The sequence below is a fragment of the Eublepharis macularius genome, chromosome 1 (genome assembly GCF_028583425.1).
Source record: "Eublepharis macularius isolate TG4126 chromosome 1, MPM_Emac_v1.0, whole genome shotgun sequence".
NCBI lineage: Eukaryota > Metazoa > Chordata > Lepidosauria > Squamata > Eublepharidae > Eublepharis > Eublepharis macularius.
Genome location: NC_072790.1, coordinates 250,971,444 through 250,991,290, shown reverse-complemented (window position 1 = coordinate 250,991,290; position 19,847 = coordinate 250,971,444). Strand labels below are relative to the sequence as shown.

At 47.4% G+C, this 19,847-nt stretch overlaps 1 protein-coding gene across 3 annotated transcripts in view; it reads left to right on the top strand.

Annotated features, from left to right (window-relative positions):
• The window catches only part of CGN (cingulin), an 82,717-nt gene that overhangs the window by 40,879 nt on the left and 21,991 nt on the right, over positions 1–19,847 (top strand). For all 3 annotated transcript variants that reach the window (XM_054997773.1, XM_054997763.1, XM_054997782.1), the window contains 6 exons: positions 2,068–2,280; positions 3,975–4,181; positions 6,271–6,528; positions 13,530–13,700; positions 16,748–16,909; positions 19,210–19,299. In XM_054997773.1, coding sequence (XP_054853748.1) covers positions 2,068–2,280; positions 3,975–4,181; positions 6,271–6,528; positions 13,530–13,700; positions 16,748–16,909; positions 19,210–19,299 — 1,101 coding nt within the window. The remainder of the gene's footprint in view (positions 1–2,067; positions 2,281–3,974; positions 4,182–6,270; positions 6,529–13,529; positions 13,701–16,747; positions 16,910–19,209; positions 19,300–19,847) is intronic.

Genomic DNA, 19,847 nt, shown 5'->3' with positions numbered 1-19,847 from the left:
TAACTGTTAAGTCCCATTACTATATGCTACGCATACATAGCGCCTCCCACCTCCTTCCCCATACTTAGAGTGATTCCGCACACGTTGGATAATGCACTTCCAATCCTCTTTATAGATCATTTGGAATGCATTTTTTCATGTGTGGAGCAAAAAATCCATCTCAAACGATGGATAAAGTGCATTGAAAGTGCATTATCCAACGTGTGCAGAATCAGCTTTAGTAAGAAAAAACTAATAATCAAAAAGGAAAAACTCCTCATTCCATTATTACTACACTATTTCATCTTATCTCTTTATGTAACTGATTAGTATAGCAATCCTCTCTGCTTATCCCTGGCTTTATCAATGTTTCCATATCTACAAACTATTTTAGCAATTATATATTTGATTATATATTCATACGTTTCTCCCCTTGTCAGACTGTAACTTCTTATAAGCTATATACAGTAAGCCAGTTTGTGATCTTATTCCTCTTTTATAAAGCTGCAACATCTTATTTATTCTATTCTTTATAAGCAAAATAATTCCCCCATTTCTGTTCAAATTCACTTATTGGCAGGGCTTTATTTCTGGGAAGAGGTGGTGGTGGAACTCAATGATGTCACTTTGGGTCAGCTGGAACAAGGGGGGAGTTTTTAAAAGTTTAAATTGCCCTCAGTGAAAATGGTCACCTGGCCAGTGGCCCCGCCCCCCCTGATCTCCAGACAGAGGGGAGTTTAGATTGCCCTCCGTGCCGGCACGGAGGGCAATCTAAACTCCCCTCTGTCTGGAGATCAGGGGGCGGGGCCACCGGCCAGGTGACCATTTTTAAGAGGTGCCGGAACTCCATTCCACTGCGTTCCAGCTGAAAAAAAGCCCTACTTAATTGGTCTTCTGTTTATATAACTCGTCAGTTTTGCCAACCACTGCATATTCTGCTATCTTGTCTTTCCAGTTGCAATTTCTATTGCTATGTGTACCCCTCTTTATTCTGAAAAATAAAAAAAATTAAAAATAAAGAACATGCAATAACTGAAAATACTGGGTCGGATCCTGCGGATGAGAACCACAGGATCCGACCCGTTGCAGCTGACGACTTGAATCCCCTAGATAGGATGTTGACTCTTGACTAAGCTGGCAAACCGACCCAGATTCCTCTCTTGACCACAGAATGCCTGCTGATCTCTCAGAAGTTTTTTTTTTCTTATAAGTCGGGCACTGTGCGTTTTTTGTGCTGTCTTTGTCTTTATGAATAAGAAGAGCAAGATTTAGGTCTTAAAGATCAAGTCTTTAAGCTGCTAGTGGACACGATTCATGCTCTTGTGGGATTTGTGCTGTTCAGTCAACAATTCCACAAGAGATTGGGGAGTAGATGCTGTAGCTCTTTGTTGACTCTTTGCAGCTTTTATAGCAGTTGAAGGATACCAGATCTTGGCAGGCTTGCCAAGATCTGGTACCATTTCGGTGGGCCTGCAAGATGGAGATGTTCCGCCGGGCATACGGTTGAGGCTGGTATTAGGACCATCATTGAGCCTCCCGTCGCCTTCTCCTATCCAACGACATCCCGTCCGTCCGGGTGTCTCCCTCTTTGTATTTGAGGGCAGGAATGTGCAATAGGACATCTGAGTTATGATTTTATGATATGATTTTAATTGTATTTATAGAACTATGTATTTTATTAATGTTGTGCCCCATCCTGAGCCTGCTTGTGGGGGAGGGCAGGCTAAATACCAAGTAAAGTAAAGAATATTACCCCCTTCATGGCAAATAGCTTATGCCGTCGTGGCATAAGTTGTGCGTTGCTGTTTGAGAATAACATTCTCGTCCCTGGAGATAGTTGCAGGTGGGTAGCCACGTTGGTCTGTAGTAGAAGAGCATGAATCGTGTCCACTAGCAGCTTAAAGACTTGATCTTTAAGACCTAAATCTTGCTCTTCTCATTCATAAAGACAAAGAAGAGCTTCACCTTCCTGAGAACCCCTTTTGGTTCTCCTCCCTTGGCCGCTGCCCCATCGAGGACATTCGGTCCAACATCTCCGGCGGACATTGCTGATCCTTTCTCTTCCCCGCCTGTCTTCCTCCTTACCAGGAACTCCACGAGGCTCGCGAACAGCTGCGGGAGCTGGTTTCGGAGAAGCAGGCCCAGGACGAGCTGCTCCGCCAAAGGGAGAGGGAGCTGGCCGCCCTGAAGGGGGCGCTGCAAGAGGAGGTGGCCAGTCACGACCAGGAGGTGGAGGAGGTGAAGCGTCAGTTCCAGGAGAACCTGCAGAGGCTCCGGAAGGACTACGAAGACGCCTCGAAGGCGAGTATTTGTGGGGGGGGGAGCAGCTGGGCGTCCCCAAGTCCGCTTCATGTGGGAAGCTCCACGTCTAGAGGCAGCAATTCCGATGCCGGGAGGCCACAACGGAGGAAGGCCTCGGCCTCTGTGCCCAGTTGTTGGTCACTGTCGGAGGCCGGATGCTGGACTAGACCGGCCTGCTGGTCTGATGCGGCTGGGCTCTTCTGATGTGCACTAAGCACGCCACGACACAGGAGGCTCAGCTGTGAGCCTGAAAATGCGACAAAGGTTCCACATACTCCCACCTTGAGCTTCTTGACGGAGGGAGCAGGCTTCTTCAGGGCCCAGATCAGGGTTACCACCTTCAGGTTGGGAAATTCGTGGAGTTTTGGGGGAGGAGACTGGGAAGGGTGGAGTTTGGGGAGAGGAGGGACCTCCGTGGGGCATAGTACTATAGAGTCCACCCTCCAAAGCAGCCATTTCCCCCAGGGGCACTGGTCTCTGTAGTCTGGAGACCAGTTCTAATTCTGAGACATCTCCACACACACATACCCGGAGGCTGGCAATTCTAGCTCCACTTGAGGCAACGTAGTAGATATTTTACAGTGTGTTAAGACTGAGGCTAGCGGCATAGCACGTTGTCTCCAATTTCTGGCTCAGGGTTGCGAAGATGGCACAACAAAGTGTCGTTGGTGCCTGTGAGACTGTGCCTCGTGTGGCCGCCAGACAGCCAAAGGCGAGGGCTGCCATCTGCTTCCGTGGCTTTCTTCTTTATGCAGAGGCTGTCCCTTGGTGCCTCGGCCTTGTTATCCTCTGGTCTGTCTGGCAGAAGGTGTTCAGGGTCTCAGGCTGAAAAATGGTTTTTCTCCCCCGCCCCCGCCGCAGGACCTGAGGCCTCGTGCAAGCAGAGATGGTGCTTTTGTTTGTTTCCACCGAGGCATGTTTCTCTAGCTAGTTTACGGGATTGGATCTCGACAATCTGTTCTGCTGATTTCCTTAAGCAGAATCTCTTATATTGGGGGAAGGCTTCTTGTGCCAGAGAAAGTTAGCCGAGCAGATCTCTAGGATCCGACCTGCATCAGAAAAGGGAAAAAATAAAATAAAAACAATTCACAGAGGCGATCCTATCGACTCTGCAATTCACATGTATCTAACTGTTCTTATTCTTGGTATGGAGTTGGTCATCAAGTGGTCTTCTGCGCAAGTGCACATGAAAACTGCGCATGTACAGGCCAGCACAGTTCCCATGTGCACCTGCGCAGAAAACCACTCGATGAACAATAGTTAACAGGTAAGCACAACCTGGTTTTCATCGTCGTGTCTTCTGTGTAATCCCACATGCAGACCGCTCGATGACCAACAGTTATAGGCAGCCCTGTATTCCATTTTGCTTGCCTTTTCTCCAACCTGTTCAGCAAGGAGCAATGAGGCCGGGGGAAAGGGAGCAAACCATGAGGGCCTGTGTGGCAGAAGTGTCACCTGCTGTAATTTTTCTAAACGAACAAGCACAACAACCGAACAATCCAAACAACAACCGAACAATCCACAACGACCAACGAACAAGCAAGACGTTCCCTGCCTACCACCTGGGCCTCTTGGGAGACCACCTCCCTTGTATGTTTACCAGTGTTGTCCCTCCAGCCTTGGAGACCAGCAGCTTTGGCGGCCAGAACAGCCGGGCTTGCAGTTTAATCCTCGCCCTTCTCTTCTTCCGGCAGGTAAAGGCTGCGCTGCAAGGGGAAAAGGAGACAACCGAGCAGACGAAGAAGGCCGTCGAGTCCACCTTGCGGGAGACGCAGGAGGAGAACGACGACCTCCGGCGGAAGATCCTGGGGCTGGAGACGCAGCTGAAGGAGTACCGGCATTTTGCCGACAACTGGCAGAGCACCGAAGCCAGGCTGAAGGAGAAGGTGGCCAAACTGGAGGTACGGCCAGTTAAAGGCCTTGAATGCTGAGGGGTGGGCAAGGAATTGGCTTCCAGACCTCCACGAGGGGCCAGAGGAGAGGCCTCAAAGCCAGGAAGGGGAAGTCCAAAAACCAGCCTTGAGCTCGGAGCAGCACTCTGTGGCATAGTGGTTAGAGTGTCAGGCTAGAATCGGAGGGACCCGGGTTTGAATCCCCACTCTGTTGTGGAAGTTGCCTGGGTGGCCTTGGGCTAGTCACTTTCAGTCTAACCTACCTTACAGGGTTGTCGTGAGGTTAAAATTAAGAGGAGGATGTGAGCAGCTGTGGGTGCCCTCTGGGAAGAAAGGCAGTAAGGAATGGTGGAACATATTCCCTTCTACAAAACAAAGGTGGCTCAAGGAAATTCGGAAAGAGTGTGTTGCATAGTGGTTAGAGTGGCAGGCAAGGATCTGGGCAAGCCGGGTTCAATTCCTCTCTCTGGCACGGGTGACCTCGGGCCAGTCACACCCTCGCAGCCTAACCTGCCTCACAGGGAACGATACAAGCCCACTTTGAGTTCCCACTGGAGAGAAAGGCAGGGTATATTTGAAGCAAATAAATAGAAAATAATAAGTAATAAATTGTTTTAAAGCGAGCTTTAGAGTCGAACAGGACACTTCTGCAGGCCCAGGTACTTTCGGGTTGATGTCGTCCCAGTACACTGCATGTGTGCTTCCGTATTCAAATGCAGAAAGGCCTCCCAAACAGACAGGGTCTATGCTCTGGCAGGGGGCAGGAGTGAGCATAAATCAATGCAAGAGAGTTCTGTAACCTTTGGGCTGGGTCCCTGGGACCCATTCTGCTCAGTGGTGCTTTCCTCTGGTGCAAGGACGTACCTTCAGGTTCCTTGGATCCAAACCGTTCAGAGCTTTTAAAAGGTCAAGACAGGCGCCTTGAATTGTGCCCGGGAAGATCCAGATAACCAGTGAATCGCCCTGAGCCGAGATATGAGACGCTCCCTCCCGTTCATCCCAGATGGCAGCTGAGCCATCAGTATTTTGGACGACTTGACATTTCCAGGCAATCTTCAAGGGCAGGCCCCACATATGACAGACACATCCTGGAGTTCAAGCAACGACTTAATCGGTCAGTTGAGTTACCGAGCAGTCTGGTGTTGCTAGAAAGATTGCTTGTGCCGCCCCTTGGAAGTCAGGTCACTTGAAGGTGGGAGGACAGAAAAGGAAGAACGCCTCACAGGATCACAGAGTCGGAAGGGGCCATACAGACCTCCTAGTCCAACCCCCTGCCCAGTGCAGGATGAGCCTAAAGCATCTCTGACAAATATTCATCCAGCCTGTTCTTGAAAACTGTCAGTGAGGGGGAGCTCACCACCTCCCTAGGCAGCTGATTCCACCGTTGAACTACTCTGATTGTGAAAAGGTTTTTCCTAATATACAGGCGGCACCTTTCTGCATGTAATTTAAGCCCGTTGCTTCGGGTCCTACCCTCTGCTGCCAACTGGAACAGCTCCTTGCGCTCCTCCAAATGACAGCCTTTCAAATATTTAAAGAGAGCAATCATGTCCCCCCTCAACCTCCTCTTCTCCAAACTAAACATTCCCAAGGCCCTCAGCCTTTCCTCATAAGGCTCAGTCTCCAGACCCCTGATCATTCTTTTCGCTCTCCTCTGCACCTTCTCGATTTTGTCCACATCCTTTTTGAAGTGAGGCCTCCAGAACTGCACACAATACTCCAGGTGTGGGCTGACCAAGGCAGTATAGAGAGGGGCTATGACCTCCTGCGATTTCAATGCAATGGCCCCTTTGATACAACCCAAGACTGAGTTTGCCTTTTTTGCCACTGCATCACACCGACTGCTCACATTTTGTTTACAGTCCACTCTTAAACTCAATATGAGCAGTCAGTGTGATGCGGTGGCAAAAAAGGCAAACTCACCTCCTGTAGGCCCAGCTGCAGGGGGTCAGCTGTGAGCCAAGCCCTAGTGGTGCCCTCCTTCTCATGCCCTCCCAAGCCAGTGGGTCACATGGGTGGCTTGGCCAGAGAACCGACCTTGTTTAGCCCGTTGGAGGGGCAGGATGCCCACCGCAAGTTCCTTTCCTTCCCCTTCTAGGCCGAGCGCAGGCAGATGGAGGAGTCCTTGGGAGACGCCACGGACCAGGAGCAAGAGCTGCTGCTGGCCAAGAGGTCCCTGGAGAGCCGCTTGGAGGAGGCTCACAGGAGCCTGAACCGGCTCTCCCGAGAGCACCAGGATCTGACCGCCTCTTACCAGGAGGAGACCAAGCAAAAGGAACAGCTGAAGAAGGCCAAGAGCGAGCTGGAGGAGGAGAAGCGGCTGCTGGACAAGAGCCTCGGGAAGCTGACGAGGGAGGTGAGTCGGGGGACGCGGCAGCCCAGGAGCTTGGGGCCTCCTCGAGGGTCTGGATACGGGCCTGTTCTCCTCTGTGTTCGGAGGGGGAGGCTGGGAGCAACTGGGAGGGCCGGTCTGGGAGGGCCGGCTGCTGAGAGAAAGCCAGGATGGGTGACAAACAGGCCTTGTTGGCGGGATGAAAAGACCTGTGGTTACCCAGGGAGGTTACAATTTACAGTTCACCATAAGGCAGTGCTACTCGCTTGGGAGCCACATGTTGTGGGTCTTTGATAAGCCGCGTGTGGCTCTTCTGAGCCCTGTTCCCCAGTGTGGCGCCTGCCCCGTGTTTTCCAGGAATTCAGGACGGCTGTTCCTCAGGGGAGTTAGTAATCGGCAGGAGTTTTCCACCTTGAAACAGCCTCCACTGGAGAAATAGGGAAGCTGCGAGGCTCCCTGAACTGCAGGCTCCACGCTAGGCGTTTGTTTTGTTTACGGTGTTGATAGTCCAACTTTCTCGCTGAGATCCGAGGCGGGTTATAACAGTGTAAATCAATACAAAAATCAGGATAAGACCTCCTGTAAACAACGTAATAGGATTAGGATTGCAGAAATTTGACGGAGAGCTGAAACGAAGCATAAGCATTAACAAAACGCATTAAGCGATGCAGAAATCACATAGGGCCATATTTATGGAAAGAGACAGTACGTACTATACACAGTGGTATAGTCACAGTTCCTATCCCTTTACCAAAGCATCTTAACTATTTACTTAAAGTACAGTTTCCGTGTCTCCCATTCATATCAACGGACCTCACAGAAGAGAGTTTTCCCACAGGGCAAAATTGCCCCGGAATCTATCGAGGATAGATTCTGGCATTAAAGGTGCCGGAATCTATCCCCGATACTGCATCCTTCCATGGTGCTCCATGTGCCCGTGGCTGGAATTTTTAGTTCAGCCAGGTCATCAAGAGCAGCACGAGCTTTGTCAAAAGGCCCTCTGGGACTCAGTGCGCAAAACCCCATGCTCTGCAGCAGAATGCAGGGGTGGGGGGAAACAGATTGAGTTACCCAGCTTAGAGCCTGCGTTAAGGACATGGCAAGAACATTACATGGTGTCCAGCAGCTACCAGCTAACATTTGCCCCAGGAGCTTAGAGAGCTGGCACATGCGTTCAGTGGGGGTTAACGTGGCTGCAGGTTCGCAGCTGCACCTGCGGTGGGGACTAGCAGGCAGTGTGGAGCAGCTGTGAGGGGCACGGGAGGTGCTGCTTCTGCCTGCATCTGTCCCGGGTGAAAAGGACGGACGGTATTGCAGGGCTGGCCATACAAAGATCTCTGGAGGCCGTCCTGGATAATCCATTTGCAGGAAAAGTTTGATTTCTTCTTCCTGGCTGTAAAGAAAGAAAGAAACGGTAATGCTTAGTATATTTAGCAAATTTCAGAACATCAAAAGCTCTTCACCCTCAGATCCGGAGGAGTTAGCCGTGTTAGTCTGTATTAGCAAAATAGTAAAGAGTCCAGTAGCACTTTTAAGACTAACTTTAATGTAGCATAAGCTTTCAAGAACCACAGCTCTCTTCATCAGCTTTCAAGAGTCAGCGTTCCTATGCATCTGACAAAGAGAGCGGTGGTTCTTGAAAGCTTATGCTACAGTAAAGTCGGTTAGTCTTAAAGGTGCTACTGGACTCTAGTATTTTTCTTCACACACAGTATCTTATACAGTCTTTTGTATATCTTGCACTCTGACAGTGTGATAATTTTGGGTTAGGGCTTGGAAGACCCCCAGTTCAAATCCTCACTCAACTATGAAACCTGCTAGCTGACCCTTGGGCCAATCACTTTTTTCTGTCAGCCTAACCTATCTCACAGGGTTGTTGTGGTGGAAAACTGTATATGCTGTTCCTTGGAGAGAAGGGTGGGGTGAAAATGGATGGATTGATAAAACTTGGTTATCCTAACAATGATCCTTTTTATGATAACCCTAGCATAGTGTAGAATCCTGAATGATGTATGAGGTGGTGAATGGGTGTCTGGTTTGTACCACTTCAGAGTTCAGTATAAAGAACACTTCTTTTATGCAAAAACATCCCTGCTTATAGAAAGCTAGCAAGTCGGAAGAATGCTGGCATACTAGTTTTCTGCTTGCATGGAGTTTTTAATTATCACACTTTTATCCTTATTTATTTATTTAATTTATTTATTTGATTTATATTCTACCCTTCCCACACCAGCAGGCTCAGAGCTAGTTTTCTGCTTGCAGGGAGTTTTTATCATCACACTTCTATCCTTATTTATTTATGTTATTTATTTATTTAATTTATATTCCGCCCTCCCCACACTCAGTAGGCTCCTTTCCTTCCAAGAATTTTTTGGAGACATGCATGTGGTTCTGCTTCATTTTATCCTTGCAATGTCCCTGTGAGGTAGGCCAGGCTGAGAGATGGCAGTGGGTCTAGGATGATTTGGTGAGCTTCACTGCTGAATGGCAGATTAGAACTCAGGACTGGTTTGGATCCTATGACTGCTGCACCCTTGCATTGCGTGTGTTTGTGCCGTCAAGTTGTGACGGACTCATGGCAACCCCCAGCAAGGGGCTTTCAAGGCAAGTGAGAAGCAGAGGTGGCTTGCCTGTGCCTTCCTCTGCAGAGTCTTCCTTGGTGGTCCCCCATTCAAGTACCGACCCTGCTTAGCTTCCCAGATCTGATGAGATCCTTGCATTAAATCAGGTATGTTATCCAGAAGGGCATTTGGGACCCCATTTCCCCACTTGCCGTTCAAAGGGGCACAGATGACACCCAGCTGTGCTTCTCCCCGACAGCTGATTCAGGTGGGCCTGTGCAAGTCTTGAACAGGTGCATGCAGAACATAACAGGATGGATTTGAGCTAATAAACTGAAGCTCAATCCAGATGCTGACTCTTGCCTTTGAAAGCATTTAAGTGTCATGGAGTTGGGGTACTTTCATACTAACACCTCCGGGGCTGTTTAGCCTGCCGGTTGAGATCCAATTCGCAAGCTCTGTTCTCTGTTTCCCTGTCTTGTGACTGGCAACCAAACATGGTGCTTTTTCTATGGTGGCACCTCACCTTTGCAATGCCCTCCTTTTTGAGGCCCGCCTGGCGCCTACCTTGTTGTCCTTTAGTTGCTGAGACAAAATATTTCTTTTTGCCCAAGCTTGTAATTGAGGTGTTTCGTCTTTTTTTAAAGCTGTCTTTATGGTCTGCTGTATCTGACAACTCAGTTTTTTTTAAAGGGTGCTTAATGTTGTTTGTACGACTTGTTTTAATGTTGATAATTTTATGGCAGTTGTTTCTTTGATTTTATTGTACTGGTACATACCTTGTGAGCCCCTTCTAGCTGGTCTCTGGAGAGACAACAATAATGACATACTTTGTAAACCGCTCTGAGTGGGCATTAAGTTGTCCTGAAGGGTGGTATATATATCAAATGTTGTTGTTGTTATTATTTTCTGAACAAATACAGGCCAGCAGTGGACTTTCCCCCTCTGCCACAAACCCTATGAGATGACTTTCTCTCCTCAGTCACTTCCTTCCTAGAATCCGGGGCAATAATTGTCACCGATCTTGCCGAGAACAAAATGGCTGCGCTCGCATCTACATCTCTCTCCTTTTCCCACTCGCCTGACTGGAATAGGAAGGAATAATTAAAATGTATTGAGAAGAAATTGTTCTGCAGCGTGCACCCTCGAGACCGAAGTTCACAGCTTCTCTCTCTCAAACGATAAAAAGAGAGTGCTTCTGTGCTGCTGAATGTTGTTATAATCTTGAAAGATGAGGAAGTGTGAAGTCTGTACTCCCACAAGAATGCAGACCCAGCATCTTAGCATGTGTGGGAGAGAGAACTTGGCGCATGAATTGCTGTTGTGGGCGGGAGAATGTTTAGGGTCACGGTGCCGTGGGGCAAGGTTTGGGTTCCGATTGCACTCCGCCATGAAGTTTGCTGGGAGATGTTGGCCCAATCGCTGTCTCTCAGTATGATTTACTTCATGGAGGGGTTGTGAGGCTAAAATGTGGCGGGGAGAACCATGTATGCCGCTCTGAGCTTTCTGGATAGAAATGCACCAGATAGCCACCACTGGAGGTCATAGTTATGTGCAAATTGCTATCTCCTCGTGCCGAGGGGCAGCTAGTAATGGTTAGAGTATCTAACTAGGAACTTAAAGTCCCAGGTTCGAATCCTCATTCTGTCCTGGAAAATTGCTGGGTGGCTTTGAGCCAGTCATGCGTTCTCAGCCTAACCTACCTCGCAGGATTGTTATGAGGATAAAATGGAGGAACGGAGAATGATCTAAGCTGCTTTGGATCCCCATGTGGGGATAAATGGGGGAAATAAATTAACTGTCCATCTCGTTCCCTTTATTTGGTATGCCATGATTCCCTAATTTGTAAGAACCAACAGTTGTCCTGTGGGATCAAACCAAAAGGCGCGTCTTACCAAGCATTCTGCCTTCCCAGTGACAAAGTAGCTGTACGCTGGAGAGTTCACAAATGAAAGATCACAGTCGTATTGTTCTGGACAACTCTGGCCAGGCCTGATTCAGATATAGACGGGCACTTAAGAAGCCATAAACATCTAGTTAGCGTTCATGTATCGTTTAACTCCTTGCAAGAGGTACTCCTCAGTATCATTGTGGGTTCATTAGCGGGTATTGCACAGAAGTAATACAGTTATAGAATCTTTGCTTCCCTTCTAAGCCTTTATTATTAAAAACATGCATTATTTAGCATTCTTAATATTAGCTAAATCGACAGAAAATCATGCCATCCATTATAACTACATAGATTGTTAAAAAGGAGAGTAATTACATGAGTCCAAGAAAGTATCTTGCCCAGGGGTCATTTCGTAGAAAAAGAGCTGGAGGAACTCATTAGCATAACTCATTAGCATATGACACGGCCCTTGACATCACCGGAAATGTGTCATTTGCATAACTGATTTGCATATGCCACACACCCTGACATCACCTATCCTGGCTGTTTTGGGCCCAGTCGTGGCCATTCAGGGCCGAAATTGGGCCCAACATGGCAAAAAGGGGCTGAAAATGGCCAAAAAGGGGCCCAAAATGGTCAGGATCGGGCCGCTGCTGAGCAGGGAGAGTGATCCACCACCCACCAGAGGCCCGATCTGGGCAAAATGGTCCCAAAATGGCCGAGAGTCAGGTGGGTTGGGCCACCTGACGTGATCTCTTGGGGGAACTACCAGAACTGCGTTCCTGCATGTTCCCCCTCAAAATGAGCCCTGATCTTACCCCAAAGATAAGCCGGTCACAGGCAAGGAGCTCCTTCTAGGAAGAAGCTCCCGATCAGTTCAGTGTTGTAACTTCAAGCACCAGACAAGGTTATCTTCTATATCTATATTAATGCCTTCATGAAGTATATAAAAATGGTTAGTTCACTCTTGCTACATTTTTAACTTAACGAAGTCTATGTACAATTAGTGATTACAAGCTTCTCATACATTGGACAAACCAGCCAACCTCTACGCAAAAGAATAAATGGACACAAATCTGACATTAGAAATGGCAACGTCCAGAAACCAGTGGGAGAACACTTCAATCTACCAGGACATTCCATCAAAGACTTAAAGGTCGCTGTAGTCCAACAGAAACCTTTCAAAAACAAAATCCAGCGGGAAGCTGCTGAATTGGAATTCATATGCAAATTTGACTCCGTCAAGCTGGGACTGAATAGGGACTGTGAATGGTTATCTCATTATCACAGGTAACTGATTTCCTTTACAGAGGCGGGGTCAGGGGGAGTCCAGTGGCACCTGGCGTGGGCTTTCGAGGACCACAGTTCTCTTTGTCAGATGCATCTGGCGGGGAGGGCTGTGGTTATCGAAGGCTTGTGCTGCAGTGGAATTGGTTGGTCTTGGAAGTGCTGCTGGACTCTTTTTGATTTTGCTACTACAGACTAACACGGCAAACTCCTTTGAACCTTTACACAAGCAAACTGATCCCCACACCAAAAGGAGCTGCCTGCATCTCCATATCAAAGGAGTTGTTTACATCCCCCCTCTCCTCCTCCCCCCATCCCTTCCCCTCTCCTCCTCTATATTTGACCAGTTTCTTTCTGCCCTCCATGCATCTGACGAAGAGAACGTGATTCTCGAAAGCTTATGCTACAATAAAATTGGTTAGTCTTAAAGGTGCTACTGGACTCTTTTTGATTTTGCTACTACAGACTAACACGGCTAACTCCTCTGGATCATACATATAAATATCTTTTGGCCTTTAAACTAGTTCACCCATCCTTGAATCTGTGAAGTTGAATATTCCTGTCATTCTCAGACGCTGTCTTCTCCTGGGACTCAACACACAGGGTCTATTGATAAGGGTTAGACAGCTCTACTAATCTACACAAGGCCATACAACTGTGTTACTCCTTTGTTTGATGCCCCTCTCCGAGGATGTTCTTTCCTTTATCGACAATAGTCCTTTCGGCCCAAGCGATGTTCTATTCTAGGCCTGCAGACTCCCTTCGTGGCACATTTCGCTATGGGGCCACGTTAACCCAGTTTCTGTGTGCAATGACATCTTCTGTGATCTTGGTCAAATCTAGCAATGCTTTCCCCTACATTTCTAGTGATATCTGTGACAATATCTCTGTGATTGGAGAGATCCTGCCTGTGTTGTTAATAATAACATTTGATTTATATACCACCCTTCAGGACAACTTAATGCCAACTCAGAGCAGTTTACAAAGTGTGTTATTATTATCCTTACGATAATCACCCTGTGAGAAGGGTGGGGCTGAGAGAGCTCTGAGAGAGCTGTGATTGACCCAAGGTTTCACGCGGAGGAGTGGGGAATCAAACCTGGCTCTCCAGATTAGAGTCCTGCCGCTGTTAACCACTACACCAAACTGTACTGTTGCCGGACCCCAGTAATTGGAGAGCTGTCACCTTTCTTTAGGTGGGATGAAAGAGAGGTAGGACATAAAACCAGAATACGATCCTTGTTTTTGTGCTGTCTTGATCCCAAGTTCCTCACTTCTCCCTCCAGCTGGATCAGATGACCGAAGAGTCCCACAGAGCCCTGTCTGAGCTGCAGGCCCAGTTGGAGGAGTACAAGGAGAAGTCTCGCAAGGAGATAACGGACTCGCAGAAGCAAGCCAAAGACAGGAATGCAGAAGTGGAGAAAATGCAGTATAACCTGGGAAGACTGCAAGACGAGGTAGGGGCCTAGGAAGCGCTTGGCTCATATGGATCCAGGCAAGAAAGGTGCGAGGCGGAGCTGGGATGACACCTTTTGCTTTAAGTGAGAATGTGTGAAACGAGGGGAAGCTGCACAGTCAGAATCCTCATCTTGGGAGCGGAAGGTGCAAAGTCAGAGCAGCTGCAGTACAAGAGCGGGTGGAAGTGGGCCAGGAGCAGGCATGGGGGTTGGCTTTTTAAAAACAGCAGCCATACATTTGTGGGTGTGGTACACCCTGAACCGCGCCATGATATCTCTTGATTTTTTTGCTTCCCTTTCATTTCTGCCACGCCTTCAGCAGACAGGGTGCCTGTCTTGCGTGTCCTCTCCTTTTTAAAAAAAAACAAAAGGCACAAAGAGACTGAGAGACTTCTGTCTTTTGGTGCTACACCTCTGAAGATGCCAGCCACAGCTGCTGGTGAAACGTCAGGAACTACAATGCCAAGACCACGGCAATACAGCCCGGAAAACCCACAACAGCCAAAAGGCACAAAGTCTAAAAACTTCCACTTTAAAATGGAATTTTCGTGATTTTGAATTTTTGGAGTCCTTCCCAAATGCATACAGAAGCTAAGAACATGGGGGACAGAACTTGCTTGCAAGCTGTGGCTGACTGGGCTTTTAAAATTTATTTCATTTATTTTTATGTCATTGGATTTCTATTCCGCTCTCCCCACAAGCGGGCTCAGGGCGGATTACATCATTTAAAACACAGTTCAGCAATAAATGTACAAATGAGCCATGAAAACAGTATGAAAACATTATAAAATTATCAGTTTTATAGTAATAAATACAGAGATAGCAGCAACCATTACATAGTTATTTGTTCAGCTTCATTTGGATAAAACCCATGGGCAACAGTTAATATAATTTTCGGGTGCAATTAATCTGTTAAAAACAGGGTGGTGGTGGAACATCTGGTGGGGAGGGTTAAACATTCATTCACACCCTCTCCGCACATGGCAGGTGGAGGCCTAGCCTAGTTTTTTTCCCAGCGTGGCGAGAACGGCATTTGAGGTAATTTCCCAACATTCCTCATTTCTTTAGCAAAATGGCTGTCTAGCAAAAACTAGTTGCCAACGAGGGCCTTAGAACCCTTGGCTGAGGGGTTGTACAGTTGATTCTTTAACCCGCCAAATGTCGGTCTTTGTGAAGTGAAGATCGTGTGGGCCTTGAGAGCTTTCCAGGTTGGTTCTGTTGGGCCGAGGGAAGTGAGGTCAGGCAGGTCAGGTTTATGCAGGTCAGCGAAGAACCGGCCGAGCTCCCTGAGGAAGGAGGCAGCCAGAAGAAGGATATTCAGAGCAGAACCAGATACGTCCTTCAGCAACAAGGCCCTCTCTCTGCGAAGTAGAAACACTGATTTTCAAGGTGCTTGTTGATCATGGTCCGTATAACTCACTGATATTTGAGGTACTTGCAGTCCGTATTACTCAGCTTGCTGATTATGGTGATGCAGTCATGTATTTAAGTCTTTTTTTGCTCTTTGCCATAACAGTTATTAATCAATAAATTCGATCCGATATAAGACCATGATTAACAACTTCCTCAAAAATCAGGGAATCAGGCTATAAATAACAAGTACCTCAAAGATCAAGTCAAACAGACTATAAAATATAAGTAATGCAATGTCTTCAATAAACCTAACATAAAGTATACATTTCTCCCCCCCACCCCGCCCAAAAAAAAGATTCAAGGAAAATCTAAATCTTCCCCACCTACATAATTGCCACCATTTGAAAAGAGAACATGGTGGCAATTATGTAAATGGGGAAGATCAGACAGAATATTATAACTTATTTTAAGAAATTTTAACAATTTTATTTATTTATTTCATTGGATTTCTATTCCACCCTCCCTGCAAGCGGGCTCAGGGCGGATTACATCATTTTAAACACAACGTAGCCTAAATATATACATTAGCCGTAAAAACAACATAAAAACATTATTAAAATTTTAATCAGTTATAACCATAGTAATAAAAGAGAGCAGCAGTAACCCTTGCTATAGTTTTCAGGTGCTATTAAGCTGTTAATAAGCAGAGTGGTAGTGGAACATCTGATGGGGAGGGTTAAAACATTCATTCACGCCTCCCCCCCCCCCATGGCCAGCGCAGGCCTAGCCCAGCCTCAGCCATATGCCTGGCGGAACATCTCTGTCTTACAGGCCCTGCAAAAGGACAACAAATCCTACCGGGCTCTGGTTTCGATGGACAGAGTCCCACCAGATCTAGACCAGAACCGAAAAGGCCCTGGCTGTGGTCAAGGCCAAGCGGGCCTCCCTGGGGCCAGGGACCACCAATAGTTGCTTTTCGTAGTGTCCTCCAGGGCATATGTAGGGAGAGGCGGTCCTGCAGATATGCTGGTCCCAGTCTGCTTAGGGCTTTATAGATTAGTACCAAAACCTTGAATCTGATCTGGTACTCCACCGGCAACCAATGCAGCTGACGCAGTATAGGTGTTACATGTGCTCCAGTTGGCACTCCTGCGAGCATTGTATTCAGTCCCTAGATATGTAATTATTGTATCTCACATATATTATTGTATACTACTGACTTAGATTCTGATCCTGGTTCATAATAATAATAAACTGAAACGGATATATCATATGGTGTTAAAAAAAAGAGTATGTAGTCCAGAAAATGCCCTGACCTGGATAGCCCAGGTGAGCCTGATCTCATCGGATATCAGAAGCTAAGCCGGGTCGGGAGACCTCCAACAAAGACCAAGGTTGCAGAGGGGCAGGCAATGGCAAACCATCTCTGTTAAGTCTCTTGCCATGAAAATCCCAACAGGGGTCATCATAAATCAGCTATGACTTGACAGCACTCTCTAGTCCAGTCCAGAAAGTAATTTATCAAAAAAATACAAAAGCAATGGCATTCCCGATGCCTCTTCTGGGTGAAGATCAGATATGGTGCAACATGCAGGATTTAGGGCAGCGGGGGACCCCGAGTTCAGATCTCTGCTCTTTGACCCCCGCGGAGGCAAGTTCGGCTCCCTGAGCTTTCTGTGCTTGCCTTCTCTGAGGTCGTGCGACTCAAGCAGGCCTTGCAGGACAGCCAAGCCGAGCGCGAGAACGCCGTGTTGGATAAGGAGCTCCTGGCGCAGCGCCTCCACAACTTGGAGCAGGAGATGGACTCCAAGCGGCGGTCCCAGGATGATCGATCCCGGCAAGTCAAAGCTCTGGAGGTTCGTATTTCTCTTCTCTGAATGAAGTCCTGAGTCACCTTCAGGCCTGTGCTTTAGGGTTCCTCTTTTGGATGTAAAGGCAGAAGATCCTGGAGAAGAACTGCAAGGTTAGAGTCCAGTGGCACCTTTGAGACCACTGGGATTTCCAGGACATGAGCTTTCGAGAGTCAAAGCTCCCTTCGTCAGATACAAGGAGTAGAAAAAAGTAGAAGTGTCTATAATCCAGGCAGAGGGTGGGAGGGGTGCTGCAAATTAGAGTGTCCGGAAACTAGCTATAATACATGTTGTAATTAACTTGATAGAGCAATGGAGCTCTATCCTATAGAATTTTTCTCAAACTACATATGCTAATTTTCTGCACATCACACCCCTGCTCTATCAAGCTAACTACAATATGTATTATAGCTAGCTTCCAGACACTCCAATTCGCAGCACCCCTCCCACACTCTGCCTGGATTATAGGGACTCCTGCCTTTTTCCACTTCTTGTATCTGACAAAGAGAACTTTGACTCTCGAAAGCTCATGCCCTGGAAATCTCGTTGGTCTCTAAAGTGCAACGGTACTAGAATCTTGCTCTTCTACTACAGACTAACATGGCTACTCACCTGAAACTATCTTCCTCTCCGCTCCATGTCGTGGTTTTGTGTAGAGCATCTTTGGGATGCTTTATAGAATAATAAATTAGTGGGTTAGACATTTGGATTCATTCTGCTAATGGGAGCTCTTTTCCCCTGGTGCAAGATGCCTTCCTGGGAAACAAGAGGCCGCTCTTGTATCAGGGGAAGACTCCTTGAGCTGGAGTAAGGGATCGCCGTTGGTGGAATGGATCCAGTTGTGCATGCATGGGTATTGACCTAACAGAAAACGAGCTTCGTTTCGAGAAAGAGGAAGATCAATGTTTCATCCTTGCTTCGCGTCTCAAACAAAAACACCTCTGTGGCTGACACTGGATGCCTTGTGCTGTTGCTCCGCTTTCAACAAAGGGGAGGAAAGGGAGAGAAATTATCCAGGCACCTGCTCAGGTCCTCCCCTTAGAGAAATACATTCCACCTGCCTCCCCTCCCCTGGTTCTTGCAATGGCTCAGAGCATGCAGTGCAATTTAATTTTAATTTAATTTAATTTATTGTATTTATATTCCGCCCTCCCTGCTTCCGCAGGCTCAGGGCGGATAACAGAATACAAATATACACATCATTAAAACACATTAAAAACACAATCATATCATCTACAGAGTCATCTATTACATATAAATAATTTAAAAAATTTTTTAAAAGCAGCACATAGCAAAAGTTTAGTATATCACACAGCGATGTTACCAGAGCAAATCCATACTGTAATAATAAGTGTGGCAGCAACATCTGTGTTCACATGGGGGAATAGTTTAACCCCCCCTTCACGGGGGGGGGGGCACTGCCTGGCGTCAGTCATATGCCTGGCGGAATAGCTCCGTCTTACAGGCCCGGCGAAATGCAAGCAAATCTTGCCGGGCCCTAGTCTCGCAAGACAAAGCATTCCACCAGGCCGGGGCCAGGACCGAAAAGGCCCTGGCCCTGGTCGACGCAGTGTTAGCAGAAGAATGTCTGTCTGGAATGGGGGCGAGGCCATCTTGCTTTATCCGTTCGGCATCTTAAGAGCAGCTCAAGTCTCAAAACCTGCTTCAGATCAGATTTCAGCAGTATAGCACATAGCTTGTGGATGGTGGATGCAAAATCTTTCTTGAGCAGCAGGGGGCACCACTGCTTTTCAAAGAACCCACTACTCTCTGTATGCCCTTACCAGAGAGGTGATAGAGAAAGCGGCTTGCTTTGCGTATATTTTCATTTTTAATGACATATCTAAATTTGCTTGCTGCCCATTGGATGTTTCGAAACACACATTTTCCTACATGGAAAAATAATTTGTTTCCAAAGGTGATAGATCAAGATGGGTAGCCGTGTTAGTCTGTCTGTAGCAGTAGAAAAGAGCAAGAGTCCAGTAGCACCTGTAAGACTATGAAAATTTGTGGTAGGGGATGAGCTTTCGAGAGTCACAGCTCACTTCTTCAGGTCTGAAGAAATATCTGAAGAAGTGAACTGTGAGTCTCACAAGCTCACACATCCTCCCACAATTTTTATCAGTCTTACAGGTGCTACTAAACTCTTGCTCTTTTCTTATGTTTCACAAGAACATTAAGCTGACTAGGCCATATAGAAAGCACCAATTGTCAGCTGATCTTGCCTGTAAAACTTCTGGGATCTCTTCAGACCCACCCTTGTATACAAACGTGGGTTTGTTTGCTTTTTTAAACTCCCTTTGCAGGACAAATCGAAACGTCTTGAAGTAGAACTGGATGAGGAAAGGAGCACAGTCGAGCTGTTAACCGAGAGGATTAACCGCACCAGAGACCAGGTGGGGAACTGGAATCCATTACTGCCTCACCTGCTTGCCGAACTTCAGTGGGTGAATGAAAGGGCAGCTAGGCCGAGTCCTATCCTGAATGGTCCGCGTTTAGGTTTTCTTTCCACCTTCCACCAACCAGATTTCACCTGGAAGTTTGCAAGCAAGTCATAATGGATATATCTCTGGTGGGCAGGGAAGCGATGCAATTGTTGGAAGATGGTGGGAAGCAGGGGTCATTTCGTAGAAAAAGAGCTGGAGGAACTAGCATATGCCATGCCCCTTGACATCACCGGAAGTGTGTCATTGGCATAACTGATTTGCATATGCCACACCCCCTGACATCATCTATCCTGGCTGTTTTGGACCCAATCCTGGCCATTCAGGGCCGAAATTGGGCCTAAAATGGCAAAAGGGGGCTGAAAGTGGCCGATAAGGGGCTCAAAATGGTCAGAATTGGGCTGCTGCTGAGCGGGAAAGTGATCCAGCACCTGTCAGAGGCCCGATCCGGGCCATTTTGGCCCCAATCCAGGCTGAAATGGGCCCCAAATGGCCAAGAG